Source organism: Chenopodium album, chromosome 8 (assembly GCF_948465745.1).
Source record: "Chenopodium album chromosome 8, dcCheAlbu1.1, whole genome shotgun sequence".
Classification (NCBI taxonomy): Eukaryota; Viridiplantae; Streptophyta; class Magnoliopsida; order Caryophyllales; family Amaranthaceae; genus Chenopodium; species Chenopodium album.
Window position 1 is genome coordinate 34,443,144 of NC_137841.1, and position 19,803 is coordinate 34,462,946.

The window sequence follows — 19,803 nt, forward strand, 5'->3', positions numbered from 1 at the left end:
AACAAAATAAATATACCAGCCAACGAAAGAAACATCTAAGCCAAATGATGTCTGATATCAAACAAGAGGGAGAAAATATATATCAGCCAACAAGAAAATATATTAGCCAACACAAAAATCATATCAGCCAACAAATGAAACATATTAGCCAACACATGAAACATATCAACCAATAAATAAAACATATCAGTCAAGCCATCTGCACAAAAATTTGCATGTGGGCATCCGCACGCAATAGCTTCTCATTTTATTAATATCAAGTTTTTATAATTTTACGTGTACGAAAATGAAGATATGTGCATTTTAAGACACGTCTTGAAGACCGTGAAAAATCAATGGGGCAAAAATAAAGGGACAAAAGGAGTAATCTATACTTTATCAATATACCTATACTAAAGGCGAAACCAGAAATGACACTTGTCATAACCTGGTTAAAAAATTTCCCTCCAAAAGATTTTTTTTTTTTTTTTTTTTTTTTTTCCCAAAGCTTCTTAGAGAAGTATTTAATTTAATACTTACTTTACAATAATATTTGGCAAGTATATTCATTATTCAACAAAGATTTATTTATTTATTTTATGACGAAAACAAAGTCATATAATATGATAATAATGTAATCTTATCTATAACTTTGTAATGTAATCCATAGTTATTTTTATTAGTCGTGCATGCATTTCTTCCTCTGTTTTCTTTAATGATTTAAAAAAAAAATCATAATTACAGAACTTTCATCCTATTTTGCAATTTGATATTATTTTTTATAGTAAATATTGAAATTACCGTGCATGGCACGGGATCTAACCTAGTTATATATTAAAAAGCGTTCCTAAAAATGTCAATGTGCCACGTGTATCTCATTCTTGCACCAGCATAATGTCAAATCATCATTCAATATGCCACGTGTATTTCTAGCATATTTTTGTTTCATGTCATGGTTAACCAAAAATGCATATAATAAGGTTTGAACACAAGACCTCATTAAATGAAGACCAACTTATTACCATTCAAGCTATAAGGTAATGTTGTTCTATCTATCTATGCACATAAATATATAAATACATATAAGAAATAAAAACAAAAAAATTTCAAAACTATTTATTGTTGTTATTGTAATATTATAATTTTCGACAATAAAAAAATTCTTTCAATCTCTTTAATAATAATAATAATAAAAATATTCAAAGTAACACCCGGAGCAGCGCCCAGGCTGAACACTAGTTAACTATGAATTCGGTGATTTACGGTTGTCTGGCAAGGGAATAAACGCGTCGTTAAATGTCTATCCCTAGATCTAATACAATTTATACAACCTAAACAAACCTAATACGAGTATAAGGCAAGCATAGGGGTCGAACCACAAGGAACGAGTAAACATTACCATATGCTATCAATAATTAATCTAGTCTAGAATAAGAGATAAGTAAACTAAAGTCTAAACACGCTAAGACAAGAAATAAAACACTAAGATAAATGGTTTAGGTATAGCATTCACTTGAACATAAACAAAGTCATAGAAATTGAATTAATTATGAACTAAACATGCTCGAATATCGATATAAGAGGTCCAATCAAGCCATCTGTCGGGGTTCATTGGCTTCTCCTAACATAGCCACTACGCTTCCACATTAGAACTATATACTAGGAGGTGCTATCAAATAACAATCGATACAAATGAATCGTGCTAGGTCCGCTATCGCATCTTCTAACAATAATTCACTCCCAATCAACTAACAACATGAATTTTGCAAGTATATTGAAGAATATCAAGCATATAAAGAGTTTAATCACAAATAAAACAATTCCAAACCCTAGAACATGCTCAAGATCTAACTACACCACAACCATCCCCTTAATGGGGAAATTACTCACTAATCATGATAATAACAAGCTTAATTAACAAATAACCAAGAATCAACATAATTAACAAGAAACACTATAAACTAAAACAATAATCAAAAGAAAGCAAATAAAATAGAGGAGAGAGAGTTAGAGATTCTCATTGATTGAAGATGAAAGTCTACAAACAAGACGATCAATCTTCTTCTTCAAAATCAAAGCTCAACAATGGTGAAACCCTCACTTTCTCTCTCTAAACTACTCTAATCCTAAGCTAAACCTAGAGAGAGAAGCTCTCCTAAAACTAATTAAGAAAATAGAATAATTGTTGTTTTTATAATTAACCCCAAAATAGGTATTTATACAAAGCTAATAAAATTAAGAAAAATAAAAGAATAAAAGAAAAGGAAAAATAAAAAAGAAAGAAAAGAAAAAAAAAAGGAAAGAAAATAGAAAGGAAAAAGGAAATAAAAAGAGTTAAAAGGAAAAAAAGAATTAAGAAAAATAAAATGAAATAAAAAAATAAACCCACAAATCCCCCAAACCGTTAGACCCTCAATTCCCCTTCTTCTTCGATTTTTAGCTGCTCTAAAATGGGGGATGATCCCTACTTTGCGCCTCACCAAATTAAACCCACAACATCCATCATTGAATCACCACCGCTCATCGTTATTGAAAATCGGCATCAAGCAAACACCACCATTCGATCTTCTTAACAACCACGTGAGAAGCTCGTGAAATGGTTCGGTCAAAACATGTGTTAGTGTTGCCGAACTATGGGTGTGTTCGATCGAACCATGGGTGTGTTCAACCACACCTCTTCAAATTAGAACACTTCATGCCTTCCTGATCGTTTTTGACACTTTTTGGCACTTCGATCGAACTCTTAACAGTCTGCCCGTTTATGGATGTTGTTTGTGCAAATTTGCAATTTGCAATTTGAGCGGTGCGAAGGTCGATTGGAGGACCAATTGATGCGGGTGTGCTGTGTGCTTGTGGCTGTAAATTGGTGCGGTGGTGTTGCGGTTGCGCGGAGAGGAGAGCTGCGAGGGGAAGGAAGTAGTGGTAGCGGCTGCTCTGTTGTTTAAGTTGCGAAGGTGGAGTCGTTTAGTGGTGAGAACAGGGAGCAGGGAAAGTGATGGAAGATGGCTGCTCGATTGATTATGCGGGGGCTGATTTGGGCTGTTCGTGGTTTTGGCGTTATTAGTAGGCTGCAGCTACGACGGTTTTGGTTGCTTGCGGTTGGTGGTTGGCTATGGTGCAGGTGGTGTGTTTGGGCGGCTGAAGTGGTGGTCTGGGTTGTGAGCTGCGAATTGGCAAAGGGTGAGCAGCAACTTGAGAGTGAGATGCGGGGCATAGGAGTGAATTGGAGCAAGGGAGTGTGGTTTGGGATAGGAGATGGTGTAGTGAAGGTTAAGAAGAGCAGCAATCAGCAACTAGCAAAGAACGAACTCACTTGACATGAAACTCGGGACCCTACACACAAAACCGAGTAGAAATCGAGAAAAATAAAATAAGTAAAATGGAAATAAATAAAATAAAATAGAAGATAAGAGAAATAAAACTAAACTAATAAAAAATAAACAAAAACTATACAAGCAAATATTGTAAAATAAAATAAGAAATAAACCACAAACTAAATAAAACTATGAAAGTGATAAGGAAAAGAACGAAATAAAATAAATCCAAAACAAATAAAATACGAAAATAAACTAGAAACCAATTAAATAAAGAAATTAAACTAACACATACTAAAACTAAGAAATAAACTAGAAACTTTATTAAAAAAAAAAAGAAAAAAAAAACAAGAGAATAAAAGGGAAAAAAAAAGATAAAATAAACACGAAAAAGAACCTAAACACTATCACTAAGAGTGACATAAATGTCACTCATCAAATTCCCCTAAGCTAAACCTTTGCTTGTCCTCGAGCAAAGCTAGAGCAAAAGAGAACAAGATGAAATTATTGAAAATAAAAATTAACAAAATAAAAATAACGGGAAAGAATGTACACTAACTCACTGCCGTAGGAATCACCAATGCATTTAGCGTATGCACGCATCAAGCCATTTAAACCCCCATGTCGTCAAAGAGGATGAGTAAGCTCTCGTGAGAGTTTCCTAAGAGGTTTAACCCACAACTCTTGGCAGCACATAACATTCAAGGCAAAGGTGAAATCAAGAAAACTCAAGTTTTGATATTTCAAACCAAACACAAACAACGGGCTAAGTGCACAAGAATACAATCCTTTCTAGACATTAAAGGTAGCGAAGCAAAAGAATAGCTAAGGTTGGTACACACATAAAGCATGCAAAGGGTAGAGAACTTAGAGGGACTTACACTCCTCCTTATCTCCAACCAAACTTCCGCGTCCTCACTAGTCTTGCATCCACTGATAAGGTGATATCTCGAGATTCCTCGAAGGAACCGGAAGAAATACACAACGAAAAACATTTAGGCTACCCGACATCTTGGCATCGATAGATCGCTCAATAGGCTTGTCTTGATTACCCTCCACCGGTAGTAACTAAACCTCCCTAAGGCCAAAATGTCTTAAAAATGGTTGAAATGTTTAGGCTAGGGTAAAGGGTGTGGAAATAAACTTGAAAATTGGTGGTAAACTTAGAAGTGAAGCAAGGTTGATCATTCCTCAATTCAAACTCAATAAACTACCAACTTTCAAATAAAAAACTCTAACAATATATCACAAAGTAACTTCTCCCCCAAGCTTATTCTTTTTCAATCAAACAACAAATATTTTTGTATTTTCTCAATATTTTTTTTCACTTTTTTTTCATTTCTTTTTATTCTTTGCTCTCGCCTCTTTTAACTCTAAGCGGCTTTTTCTCATTTCCTTTCTTTTCTTCTCATTTGCTCAAACCATTCAACATAACAAAGATAATCACAAGTACCAAAATTTGAGTTTTTCACTCCTTTTTCATTCTTTTTCTCTCTTTTATTAACCAAACATACAAATCAAGTCCCAATAATGCTTCACAAAAACTAATAAAGGTGAAAATAAAGCAAAGGTCATTGGTTTGTAATGTGGTTATGCCAAAGAAGGGAAAAAGGCTTAAATTGGGTTACTAAATGAGCAAATGCAAAAGAAAAATAAAAGATAGAAAATAATAAAACAAAACAAAAATCCTAATTGCCTTCGTCTTCCCCTAGGTTGGTTCGGTCTCGATCTCGGGTAGAATCAAGCCAAATTCTCAATATGAGTTAGCAATGCCAAGGATCCAAACGCCACACATGCAAGAAATGTAGAAGGCTAGAACAATATAGATACATCCTCACAAGAATGACGGTAGTGGAATAGCAAAAATCACCTTTAAAGCTTCAACTAGCTAGAGAGCGACAACCATCTTACCACAAACCAAGTGAGCTAAGGTCTCATAGCCCTTCTTAAGTTCTACTACCTTGGCAACGCTATATGTGTGAACCAACCCCGACATCCAAGTGCATGAAAACCTCTAATAACTAGGAAAGAGAGTATTATAGGTGCTAAAGCCCAAATATGTCCAACCTTGAAACAAAACATTTTGAAACCTTGCCTTGAATGCCATGGAAAGACACTATACAGACACATATTCACAAAACCAACAATACTCATGAATGCATATACAATTGTGCAAGATGAAAGCATGATCAATCAAAGCTACATATACCAAAAGTCAACTCAATAAGGCGCTCATGGCCATCCAAACATAGAAAACCAATCTTAATAATTAATAGACGTTGGCAAGTATGGGATAAATAAATCAAGCAATCAAGAGACTATGGATTAAGAAACCACCAAGAAATATAGATAACCCCCCAAGCTAGTGAATAGCTACCCCCCCCCCCCCCAAGCTAGAATGGAGCATTGTCCTCAATGCTCAAAATAAAGGCACAAAAGGGGGGAGGGAGGGGAAGAAAGAAACCACATCCACATAAAAAATCATATTCATTCAATTCACATGCATATAAGAAAGAAAATCCAAGATGAGGGAAGAAGGAAAGAGTAAACCAAATGTGAGGTAGGAGTTGAAACCCGCAATTGAGCACATTGTCCATATTTTCATCTAATTCCTCGTCTTTGTGCTTTTCCAAATGCAAGCAATCATTGGTGTGCTTCTTCTCAAGGTTCACAATCCAAAATCCTTACACATGAGTATATGCATCAAGTACCTATACACATAGACAAGAGAGTAAACAAAAATGAGAAATGTAAAAGAAAGAAAAAGAAAGCAATAAAACACGGGTTACTTCCCGAGAAAGGCTTGCTTAACATCCAAGCATGACCAATCTAGTAAATAACCTGACAAAGAACGCAAAATCTTGTCATATGCATCAGCAAACATATCAAGAAATAGAGCATACATGATGCTCATATAACAAGCAAACACAAAGTACAAGGAGACTTTATGCTTGAGAGAAGGGGGAAAAGAAAAATTAAAAGAATCAAAAGAAAAATCAAGAAAATAAGAAGAAAAAGAAAGATAGGGAGGCAAACTCTCCTCATAAAAATCTTTTTCGTTGGTATTATAACTCTTTTCCTCATCAACAACGAAAGAATTGGGGGCTTCGGAAGCATGAATAGGAAGAGGATCCCTTAGAGGCTCTTTGAGAAAAGAAGGGAGAAAATAGGATAGTAGGGGATATGGTTAAACCTTTGGGAGAAAGGTGTATGAGAAAGGGGAAAAGGGGTAGCTACTCCCTTACCACAAGGTCTCACATCACTAATGAGGGCATGGAAATCAATCATGGAATCCTCAAATGAAGAACCCTCACGTTCTACATCTTCCCGGCAACGGCGCCAATTTGACAAGGGAATAAACGTATCGTCAAATGTCTATCCCTAGATCAAATACAATTTATACAACCTAAACAAACCTAATACGAGTATAAGGCAAGCATAGGGGTCGAACCACAAGGAACGAGTAAACACTACCAAATGCTATCAACAATTAATCTAGTTCAGAATAACAGATAAGTAAACTAAAGTCTAAGCACGCTAAGACAAGAAATAAAACACTAAGAGAAATGGTTTAGGTATAGAATTCACTTGAACATAAACAAAAGCATAGAAATTGAATTAATTATGAACTAAACATGCTCGAATATCGATATAAGAGGTCCAATCTAGCCACCTGTCAGGGTTCATTGGCTTCTCCTAACATAGCCTCTATGCTTCCACATTAGAACCATATACTAGGAGGTGTTATCAAATAATAATCGATACAAATGAATCTTGCTAGGTCCGCTATCGCATCTTCTAACAATAATTCACTCCTAATCAACTAACAACATGCATTTTGCAAGTAAATTGAAGAATATCAAGCATATAAAGACTTTAATCACAAATAAAAAATTCCAAACCCAACTACACCACAACCATCCCCTTAATTGGGAAATTACTCACTAATCATGATTATAACAAGATTAATTAACAAATAACCAAGAATCAACATGATTATAAAGAAACACTAGCAACTAAAACAATAATCAAAAGAAAGCAAATAATATAGAGGAGAGAGAGAGTTAGAGATTCTCATTGATTGAAGATGAAAGTCTACAAACAAGACGATCAATCTTCTTCTTCAACATCAAAGCTCAACAATGGTGAAACCCTCACTTTCTCTCTCTAAACTACTCTAATCCTAAGCTAAACCTAGAGAGAGAAGTTCTCTTAAAACTAATTAAGAAAATAGAATAATTGTTGTTTTTCTAATTAACCCCAAAAATGAGTATTTATACAAAGCTAATAAAAAAAAGAAAAAAAAAAGAATAAACGAAAAGGAAAAATAAACTAAAGAAAGAAAAGAAGAAAAAAAAAAAAAGAAAATAGAAAGGAAAAAGGAAATAAAGAGTTAAAAGGAAAAAAAGAATTAAGAAAAAGAAAATGAAATTATAAAAAAAAAACCCACAAATCCCCCAAACCGTTAGACCCTCAATTCTCCTTCTTCTTCGATATTTAGCTGCTCTAAAATGGGGGGTGATCCCCTACTTTGCGCCTCACCAAATTAAACCCATAACCATCATCATTGAATCACCACCGCTCATCATTATTGAAAATCGGCATCAAGCAAACACCACCGTTCGATATTCATTAACAACCACGTGAAAATCTCGTGAAATGGTTCGGTCGAACCATGTGTTGGTGTGGCCGAACTATGGGTGTGTTCGATCGAATCATGGGTGTGTTCGACCACACCTCTTCAAATTTGAACACTTCATGCCTTCTTGATCGTTTTTGACACTTTTTGGCACTTCGATCGAACTCTTAACAGTTTGCCCGAACCTCATGAATTTGCAATTTGCTCTGATTTTATGGATGTTGTTTGTGCGAATTGCTGCTCCAATTGAGCGGTGCGAAGGTCGATTGGAGGACCAATTGATGCGAGTGTGCTGTGTGCTTGTGGCTGTAAATTGGTGCGGTGGTGTTGCGGTTGCGCGGAGAGGAGAGCTGCGAGGGGAAGGAAGCAGCGGTGGCAGCTGCTCTGTTGTTTAAGTTGCGAAGATGGAGTCGTTTAGTAGTGAGAACAGGGAGCAAGGGAAGTGATGGAAGATGGCTGCTCGATTGATTATGCGGGGGCTGATTTGGGCTGTTCGTGGTTTTGGCGTTATTGATGGGCTGCAGCTGCGACGGTTTTGGTTGCTTGCGGTTGGTGGTTGGCTGTGGTGCAGGTGGTGTGTTTGGGCGACTGAAGTGGTGGTCTGGGTTGTGAGCTGCGAATTGGCAAAGGGTGAGCAGCAGCTTGAGAGTGAGATGCGGGGCATAGGAGTGAATTGGAGCAGGGGAGTGTGGTGTGGGATAGGAGATGGTGTAGTGAAGGTTAAGGAGAGCAGCAGTCAGCAGCTAGCAAAGAACGAACTCACTTGACATGAAACCCGGGACCCTACACACAAAACCGAGTAGAAATCGAGACAAATAAAATAAAATAAGTAAAATGGAAATTAATAAAATAAAATAGAAGATAAGAGAAATAAAACTAAACTAATAAAAAATAAACAAAAACTATACAAGCAAATAATGTAAAATAAAATAAGAAATAAACCACAAACTAAATAAAACTATGAAAGTGACAAGGAAAAGAACGAAATAAAATAAATCCAAAGCAAATAAAATACGAAAATAAATTAGAAACCAATTAAACAAAGAAATTAAAGTAACACATACTAAAACTAAGAAATAAACTAGAAACTTTATTAAAAAAATAAATAAAAAATAAAAACAAGAGAATAAAAGGAAAAAAAAAGATAAATAAACACGAAAAAAAAACCTAAACACTATAACTAAGGGCCTGTTCCGATTGACTGAACTGAACTGAACTGAACCGAGCTGAACTGAACTGAACTGAACTGAACCGAGCTGAACTGAACTTAACTGAACTGAACTGAACTGAACTTATTAATTAGTGATTTTTAACTACAGATTAGTGATCTTTGATTATTTATTGATTATTTATTGATATTTATTACTATACATATGTGTATATACAAATGTACATATTAAAATATTTACGAAAAATATACTATATAATTATAATTATAAAATGTATGGAAAATATATTATAAAATGTATGGAAAATATATTAAAAACTTGAAACCTCTAATTTTCTCAATGAGATTAACATTAGAAATATGTTTCAAAAAAATAGAACCATTTGAACAATGAATTGTATCAATATTATTATTGTTATTATTATTATTATTAATTATTGATAATAATTATTATTATTTATTGATTATTATTATTAGTATTATTATAGTATTATTATTATTATTATTATTGTTATTATTATTATTATTATTTATTGATGATTATTATTATTTATTGATTATTATTGTTAGTATTATTATTATTATTTCAATTATTATTGTTATTATTATTATTATTGTTATTATTGTTATTATTATTATTATTATTATTATTATTATTATTATTATTATTATTATTATTATTATTATTTTTATATACTATTTATTATTATTATTTTTGTTGTTGTCGTCGTTGTAATAAGATCTTAAAAGAATGAAATTTGGCTTTATATCATTAGCAATATCATTAGACATAAATTAAGAGCCGAGCTGAACTGAACTGAACTGAATTTCAACGGAACAGAACAGGCCCTAAGAGTGACATAAATGTCACTCATCATTGTCCCAACTCCCAATAATGCAGTGCTTCTAATTTTTCATCTATTAAAAAAAAAAAAAAGGCTACAAGAGATAGGGGTAACTTCTTTGCAAGAATGCTTGTACATAATAAATTTAAAAGCAAGAATGTATCCTCGTATAAAGAAATGCACATAAGTAATAGATCACATATTAAAATCACAACTTCTCTACAAACAAACATAGATAAATCCATCTGGGATGTGGAGATGCACAAGCTAACACCGTTCAACTATACGTTACAAACTACAACAGTTTAATCCAGGAAAAAAAGGGAGAAATTACAAAAATATATTTCATTAATTCCATTCCACAAAATATAATAGGTGATTTGTATGAACAGATGAAAGTCCCCATTCTTCATCGTCTCCACATTTGTATGTTGAACTGTCTAGAGCAGCATTAGTTGCATAAAATCCCTCTATAAAAACTCATAATATTGTACAGCATGAGTTGGTCTTCTTTGCTTGCTTGTAGAACATCTGTGCCAAAAACAAAAATTTGTTACCATAAGTCATAATGGCATTGTAGTTGCAATTAATAAAAGAAGAAGATTTTTCCCAACACTTGAGCTAAACCGTCACAACTTTGATGCCCAAATTTATTTATTTATTTATTTATTTTTTAAAAAAAGGCTTCAAGCTAAATAAATTCTTGATTGTCATGCATATCACAATTTCAATTTAAACAATCAAACTAATTATCATCGAAACAAGATAACATATAAAATTCCTAAAGCCATTAACATTGCAGCGTATTTTGTGTGTGGCTAGCCAAACCATATAGTACCTCTGACCAACCAAGTAACCCTTGAACGACCGAGTATCCCATGACCGATCGAGTATCCCTTAAGTGGCAATGTGGCTGACCACACGATGTGGCCAACCACATATCAAAGTTTGTGATAAAACTTAACTCATACTTGTTCAAAACACAAACCTAAACTCCTGTTCTCATTCTTTAATTATTTATTTCCAACTCTTCATTCTCCCATCCTAAAGTCCAAAAGAAGATGATTACACATCTAGCATGGTTTAGGCCTTTTTTGGTTTGATGTAAAACATATTCAATGAAAAATTAGTTTTCATAAAAGAACATATTTGCAAGGAAAACAGCAATTGCAAGTTAGTTTTCCTTTGTTTGGCTCCAAACCCCCCCCCCCCCCCCCCCCCCCACCCCAATCTTTCCTTTTCTATGTACATAATCCTATATGCTTCATAATTGTTTTTCAGCTGATGTCAAAAAATATATATAGTTTTTCAGAGTGTTTATTTCAGATCCTTTCTGGACTTTTCGTCTTAGATCTTGTTTTCAGTTAAATCTCAAAAGAGAGAACCAAGGTGGGTATCTTTATTGCATCCAAATATCTAAATCTTGGTACAAATCATGAGAGCTCTGATGGAATGTACAATGCCAAAAAAAAAAAGCTTATTTCCTATGTTATCTTAATTTGAGTAATTGAGTTAAAACCTTAGCTTACACATTGACACAAGACAAAACATTTAACCTTACTTGAATAATTTCCTATGTTCATCTGTGAAAAGATAAATCACAAAATCAAAGGAATTTGTTTTTGAGGCTTGTTGGTTATACAAAAATAACAGTTATTTTCTCCGATAAAATTGCCACCAAGGTACAGTGTGGATTGGCAATGGGACACCTATGCGATAGGTCAACCACATCTTGCAGAATGTAGGACAATATAAAGAGCAGCAAATTCTCAAACACACGCATATCTGGCAGAAGCACAAGGAGCAAACACCACTTGCAAGAAATATATACATACAAGCAAACACCAAACTTAAAAATAACTAAAAGTTAAGAGCAATGATCTAATAAACACCTGTGATGCAGCACTAAGATCTGAACTCTTTTCTACCAAGCTATCCAGCCTTTCACCACGCTCTAGGACACTATCAATTGTCTTATGCTGCAGATAATTGAAAAAAAAATGAATTAATTACAAAAACAATTAAAATTATCAGGCAATCAAATTGAAAGAAATAAAAGAGAGTCCTAAGCAGACTCATCCCTGCAATAGTGCCATTAAACCTACCAACAATGACCTTTTATGCATTATGACCATGAAGCACACTATATTTCTTATTTGGTTACCCAATCATCACATTGCAGAAAAAGGAACTGTCGGATGAGCAGTATTACAGTTGCAAGTATATATATACATATTTAAGTAATACATGTCACAAAAAAAAAAAAAAAAATAAATAAATAAATAAATAAAAATAAAATAAATAAAATAAAATAAATAAATAAACCCTCTTAGCATTGACATAGCTTTTTAGGATTACCAAATCTTTTCAGATAACTACACTCAAAATCTCAAATGGTTCAAATTTAATATTACATAACCAAAAGCTGCTGCTTTAATTAATGAAGGTGGGCAGAGACTGAAAAGCTTTTGTACCTAAAAATGTATATAACAAAACAAAAATGGCATAAATTCAGTTGACAAGTACTTGTAAAGGTATGTATATGTGAAGCAAGGCAATGCAAACTTTTAAGAGTTGGTGCCAAGTAGATAATAAGGTTAATAGAATAAATGGAACGTAAGATACAAGCCGTCAAATCACATTTTTAGCAAGCAAAGGACATATTAAAATAGGCTATGTTACTAAGATGACAGCGCAAATTTCATACAAGAATAATCTTAGTTTCATCCAGCTCCCTTTGAATCTTCAGTAGCTTATCAGCTTCAGCTGGGTCCTGTAGATTAGTAAAAGAAACCATGATCAATTCTGTCTCAAATTAGCATATACATTTAAAATACCTCACTCAACATAATGGTCTAATTGAAAATGCCAACACAGAAATACCTGGTACTTGGCCAAAGCATCATTCAAATAAGGCCATGGTTGTGTACTATCAGAAGTTACTCCTTTCCATGAGTCACCAAATGCCTTTTGGTATTCATCTAACACCTATAAAGCATTAACATCAATAACCATCCATGGATTGAAGTGTTCAATTGCTACGGTTACTTTGTCAAATTGTCAAAAATAGAAACAGAAGAGAGGGGGGGGGGGGGGGGGGGGGGGTGGGGGGGGGGCAAAGCATGCATTAGAATATAATAGTGTCACTAACAATAACAGTTGAAAATTTGCAGGTCAAATTATCTTAAACTAAAACTAGATTGTTGTAAATAGGCAATAAGTAACATAGGATCCGTATTCCAAGATCTGCAAGAAGGGGGAAAACTAATGTGGGCATTGCTACATTACAATGAAGAACAAGTATTTAACTTAGTTCGTACGTCGTCTTAACTCACCAAAAGATTCGTAAAATATAAAACAAAATTATAAGTATTTCAAGGGGATATAATGTTACCTAATGAACCCCCACCCTCCATGAACCACTAACTGAATTGCAAACCCATACCCAATGTAATACTAGTAAACTGGCTTGGAGATACGATACTCAAAATTACAAATACAATAAAGCATACAACATGAATTCTTAAGTCTATTTTATAAGAGTGATTGGGAGGTAAAGAAAGGATAAACATTATCAATGAAATGGGAAAAACAATAGAGAGCAAATGAGGAAAGAAGAAACTAGTAAAAAAAGAGAGAGATTAAAGTGTAAGATAATCTAGAAGACAGTCTCATGTGTGTGTGTGTGTGTGGGTGTGCATGTACGCGTGGGGATGTGTGTTTGTGTGTGTGTGTGTGTGTGTGTGTGTGTGTGAGAGTTAGGAGATACTACCAGCTAGCACAGTTGCAGATAAAGATACTACCAGCTAGCACAGTTGCAGATAAAGATACTACCAGCTAGCACAGTTGCAGATAAAGACCGACAAGTGCGGTTAGGAATCATAGGAGAGGACAGCAGGAAACGTGAAGTAACTGTACACAGACACACCCAAACATTTCAACAAAGCCTTACATTCTAAATTTTATCTATAAAAGATAAAATACAAGTTTTTACCATTTGAACCCTTTGATCTACAGATTAGTAAATTACTTCATAAAATGTCAAAAATAGATGCAATTCGATGACACTAATTTGTGCCCCTCTTCCCCCCTCCCCCCCCCCCCCCCCCCAATCTCCCTCAATCCCTCTTCTGACAATCGGGAAAGTATTAGAAAAGTGGGCAGATCACTAATTGTATATGCCTGATTGTCATGTCAACCAAGCTTATATGGGCATCTTCATTTCAACAAACAAGAAACCAACAAGGCCCCCAATTAAAATGGATCTTAATGCCAAAAAAAGTCCACAAAGTTTTACCCTTTCATTTCATCAATAGCTCATTCAAATAACAATTCCAGTTTAATTTCATCTTCACCTAATATAAAGCAATTGTTGGTATGAAGACATGGTATGTGGCAACAGCCACGTTGCTAACCCCAATGTTACACATGTTCCTGTGTCACCTACTGTTAGATCAATTTGACAGACAATACTTGCTGAGTAAAGACACAATTATGTTCAAATTGTAAATTTAGCACCATTATGCACTTGTGTGAATATATAAGCACATGAGATACCAGCAGAGGCTTATTGTCTATGCCATCAGAAAATAACTATACATGTAACCGGCCAAAGTACCTGGGTTAGCAATGAAAATGCACTCCGGACTGGGTAGGGGTCATCCATAAAACCCAATGCACAAAGGCCCCCTCTATTGTAAGCATGCACCTTGTATTCTGATCAAAAGAAGGAAAAAAAAAACAAAAAAAACAAATGAGGTTCAGAACCAATAATAAAAGTAAATCTCTCACACACACACAAAAGAAGAAAAAATTAAATAAAAGCTAATGTTGAACATAAATCTGACAATCCCATCAAGGGCATGCTTGAATTGGGGGTAATATATTAAGGGGGTAATAAAAGTCAAACTTGAAAAAACATAAGTAAATAGAGGTGTTGTTGTAGAGGGTATGGTGTTTACAAATGACACAAGGTAGTTCTTGTCAAAAAAAAAAAATGACATAAGGTAGTTATTTCATGAGTAAAAGTGAGAGATGGAGGAATTATTATTATTACCTTCATAATGAGGGTGATAGTTACACACCCTTCCCCTAGGGTGTGTAACTATCACCCCCAAAATGAGCATACCCCACCATCACAAAATAAATTTTCTTACAAGAACACCATTACTATCTCCTCCTTCCCTATTTACTTTCATTTTGCTTAATTTGACTTTTATTACCCTAGTAATACATTTCCCTCAATACAAGCATGCCCTAAAGCTAAACAAGAAAAAGATGTGAATGTTCAACTATTAGCATTATCCTTCAATAACACTTTCTTTTTAGCTAAATCACTCAACCAAAACAGCAGACTCAAGTAACGACACTTGTAGGACTCATTCATAGGGCAACTGCCAACCGCTGAATTCATAAGCATAGTGATATCAAACCCTAATAGCAATCCTGATCATAATTATACATATACGTAGTATTTGACATTCCTATTATAGCTGAAACAAGGTAAGCTCTGTATGAATTTTCAATCAATCAACATATTTCATCAATCAAATTACTCTTTAGCTAGAACACTAATCAACCAAAGCAACAAACACAAATTATGGTACATTTAAAAGGTGTAACTTAGAGGTCAACATCCAATAAGTGAAGCGGTATCGAGCCCAAGGGTTGATGACCCTGAAGTATTGAGAGAATATCACCACTCGCTTGACGTTCTTTCTGGTCACCTTTCTCCTATACCATCTTTCTGATGGCGATGAAATAGTCTTTGAAACACAGCACTGTAAAGTTGCACACCCCCACCCTGCATAACTGCTTCTGCTCTTTGTCCATCAATGCTAGTTTTTCATCATCAATAACCACACTTGTAGCAAGCCCAGTAGCTTCCCTTTCCTGAATATCCTCCTGTGAACTCTGCATCAAACTGAGCAGCAATGTAGCACCATGACTGACCCAAAAGTTATCCAAACCAGGAGGAACCCATTTGAGCCAATTCATAATGTCATCCAATTTCTGATCTTTACTCTCAGCATCCCTCCAATCCAAAAACAAATTCCACCCTTTCATTGAATCATCGACGAATAACGAACCTACTTCTTTGAATATATCACTGAGCAGGGACAACAACAACTTACCTTTACTCCCATGACTGCTTGTGACAAAGTTAGCATCTTCCTCAACATTTGTACAATTAAGTGCACAGCACCTTCAAACTCTGACAAGACAACATCATCCTCGAAACCGCGGTAGGAATAATATCAAACATCCAACCCAACTAAATTAGGCAACTTACTCCAAATGAGACTTCAAACCCCAGTTCAAATTAATGTCCCAGCAACAGATAAAAATCTAAGTGACCCATATTACCGAAAGCAGATTCATCAACTTTCAATCCATAAACCCAATATCACACAAATTGACACAATTTTTAGCAAGGGCGTTGATAGAGTCAGAGTCAATTTCTCTTACCCCAGATAACCTGAGCCTCCTCAACCTCGGGCAGCAAATGGCAACTGCCCGGATCGCATCGCTGCTGTTTCTATCACAAAAATCAGGCCCCAATTCAAGACACTCAAGCATCTCATGCCCAGAAGCGATGGCCGGAAGCATAGCATCAGTCCTTAACCGGCAATACTCACCGAAAATTTCAATGAGCAATTTAATTTTAAGCATATTATTTGAACATTGAGCTGATCCTAAAAAAACTAATGATCAAACAACTTTGCTGTACTAATCGTTGAAATTCAATTCCAAATCCATTAAATCAAGGCACAAACATTTCAATCAACCCAAAATCGAATAATCCTAAACCCACCAAGCTCAACTATCCATAATTGCTCACAAAAACAGAGAATCAACAAGATCAATTATTACAAAATCAATTAAAAAAACTGGATTTCGAAACTAAAATTGGAAACAATTATCATCAATAAAAGAACAAAAAGAAACCTTCATGTTGAACAGATTGACGTTGGCCAGGAAGGGTGCGTTTGGCAACGGTACGAGAGACGAAGACGATGAATTCACGAACGCTGGATCTCTGGAAGAATCCGAATGTACTGACATCAGATGCATTTGCTAAGATTATCGGGTTTTCTTCGCTAGACCCGCATTTCAGAACCACAATTGCCGTGATCTTCATCCTCAATTCTTGGTTTTCTCTCTCTAGAGATCGTCGGTTTCCAGTTTTCTCTCTCTACGAAACTCGGATGATTCTTATTAGCGTTTGCAATATCAAAAGACACGAATAATTTTTTTTTGGAAAATAAAAAAATAAAAAATAATAATAAAAAAAAAAAAACTTTTTTTTTATTTGACGAAAAAAAAATCCAATGCACCATTTTGCGAAGAAAAAAAAAAAGAACTTTTAAAAGATTTATTGTAAAAAAAAACTCAAAGTGTTATGAAATATCTAAATGTGGATGACTATTATCCTATGTACTATCTAAAATACTCTAAAGTTGGATATTTGGTCTTATCCAATAATGGAACCCTAGGTACATGTATATATATTTCGTACAGTCGTATTACATGGAATAAGAAATAACAACGTACTCCCTCCGTTTTTAAGTACTTGCTTCATTTCTCCATGCGCGGAGTTTTAGGAGAAATTGGAGAAAGTAATAAAATATGGAGGTAGTGGGGTTGGTAGAAGAATAAAAGATTATAGAAAGTAAAAGTAGTTGAGAGAATTGGAAGAGAGAGAATATATATTGAGTCCACTAGGTGAAAGAAATAAATTAAATATTGTAAAAGCTTTCCAAATAAGGAAATGGAGCAAGTATTTAAAAACGGCCGCAAATGGAAAGTGGAGCAAGTATTTAAAACGGAGGGAGTAACAATTTTCCTTAATCTCTTTATATTTTCTCTTCCATATTTAACACGTTATTGGCACCGGCTCTAGCTAAAATAAAAAATAATAATAAAAACAAAAAGAACAAAGGTTTAACCCTATACGACAATCAGTTGTTAAAAATCTTAAAAGTGAATCATGTCAAACCTTGCAAAACTCGAATTTGTTGCTCTTGATATTAGTGGAAACAACTATCTGTCTTGGGTGTTAGATGTTGAAATACATTTAAATGCAAAGGGACTTGGTGATACTATTAAAGAAAACAACACTGCAACAAGCCAAGATAAGGCTAAAGCTATGATATTCCTTCGCCATCACCTTCATGAAGGCCTTAAGACTGAGTACTTGACTGTTAAAGACCCACAAGTTCTTTTGAGTAATCTAAAGTAAGGAAAGGTATGACCACCAGAAAACTGTGATATTACCAAAAGCTCGTTATGATTTGTTACATTTAAGATTACAAGACTTTAAGTCTGTGAGTGAATACAACTCAGCCATGTTTAGAATTACGTCACAATTGAAATTATGTGGAGAGAAAATCACGGATGCAGAAATGTTAGAAAAAACATACTCTACTTTTCATGCAAACAATGTTGTCGTGCAGACACAATACCGTGAAAAGGGTTTTAAAAAATATTCTGAATTGATATCTTTTCTCCTTATGGCTAAGAAAAATAATGAACCGTTAATGAAAAATCATGAATCACGCCCAATTGGCTCTACTCCATTCCCTGAAGCGAATGCGACATCCCATTGTGGGAAAGAGCAAAAGGCTAGAGATCATGCCATCAGTCGTGGTCGAGGCCGTGGTCGCGACCGCGGACGTGGATATGGTCGTGGTTGAGGTGGTCATTTTAGGAACTCATAATCCCACCAGAAGTGGGACAACAAAGATGGAAATAAAAATGAAAATATATGCTATCGTTGTGGAGGAAAAGGCCATTGGTCTCGTGTGTTTCACACACCAAAACATCTAGTAGACCTTTATCAACTATCAATCAAACAAAAAGGAAAGAAAGTGGATGCAAATTTGGTGTACGAGGATGGCGAAGGTGATTTTGATAACGGTGATACAACTCACTTGGAAGCGGCTGATTTCTTGCCTAATCTTGAAGAAAATAATTGAATAAATTATGATCCATTGACGAAAAAACTCTATTAATTAGCTTGCATTTATTGCAGTACTATGACTTTATGCTTTATGGGACATTTGTTTTGGACAATTTTATGTTTTTGGATAATTTTATGTTTTTCGGATATTTCATTATTATCATTTATTACTTTAAGTTATTTCATTTGTTTTTGTGAATCTTATTTTAATTCCTTTAATTATATTAGAATATGAATTCCTTTGGAGCTCAATCATCAACCAATGGTGAAGATTTTATGTCTAGTTGATAGTGCTACTACTCACACCATACTTAAGAATAAGAAATATTTTTCGCAGTTGATGATGAAAGAAATTAATGTGAGTACTATATCAGGCTGTACAAAAATTATAGAAGGCTCCGCAAGAGCAAATGTTTTATTTCCAAGGGGAACAAAATTGGAAATTATTGATGCATTATACTCCCCTAAGTCTCAAAAAAATTTACTAAGTTTTAAAGATATTCGACAAAATGGATACCATATTAAGACAATTAGTGAAGGAAATAATGAATTCCTTTAAATCACGAGTGTAACACAAGGTAATAAACTTACTATGGAAAAAATACCTACATTCTCCACTGGTTTGTATTATTGTAGACACCCATTTGTGTCTCCCCAAAACCAAACCCAGTGATGAGTACCTTTCACGTCGAACATAATCGAATGAAATGAAAGTGTGGAAAGTCTAGTGTTGCGGTTAGTTTTTAATTCTTTTCTTTCTCTCCGTTTTTGAAAAGAGCTTTCCAACGTTATATTATAAGCCCAATTCCGATAAATAATGAGGAAGTTATGGCCAAATTACTAAACTGGGCCCGGTTTGATATTTATATGCGGCCCAATGATCTAGAGGAGGGCCT

The 19,803-nt window shown here is 34.5% G+C and overlaps 1 protein-coding gene across 1 annotated transcript; it reads right to left on the reverse strand.

Moving 5' to 3' along the window:
- Positions 1-10,113: 10,113 nt before the first annotated feature.
- On the reverse strand, positions 10,114-17,181 carry LOC145641816 (VAMP-like protein YKT61). Its single transcript, XM_081692785.1, has 6 exons — positions 16,894-17,181; positions 14,564-14,661; positions 12,829-12,933; positions 12,653-12,718; positions 11,838-11,924; positions 10,114-10,476 (listed from the first exon to the last, which is right to left on the reverse strand). Exons 1-6 carry the CDS (start codon positions 17,084-17,086, stop codon positions 10,426-10,428), a joined length of 600 nt encoding a protein of 199 aa, XP_081548911.1. The 5' UTR covers positions 17,087-17,181; the 3' UTR covers positions 10,114-10,425.
- Between the last annotated feature and the right edge of the window lie 2,622 nt (positions 17,182-19,803).

What these genes read in the sequence shown, in the direction of transcription:
- LOC145641816 (XM_081692785.1), bottom strand. Translation starts at nt 17,086, where the DNA reads ATGAAGATCACGGCAATTGTGGTTCTGAAATGCGGGTCTAGCGAAGAA. An exon ending in TCAATCTGTTCAACATGAAG is followed by an intron (nt 14,662 to 16,893) that starts GTTTCTTTTTGT and finishes TCTTTTGATCAG; the next exon opens with AATACAAGGTGCATGCTTAC. An exon ending in ATGCTTTGGCCAAGTACCAG is followed by an intron (nt 12,719 to 12,828) that starts GTATTTCTGTGT and finishes ACTAATCTACAG; the next exon opens with GACCCAGCTGAAGCTGATAA.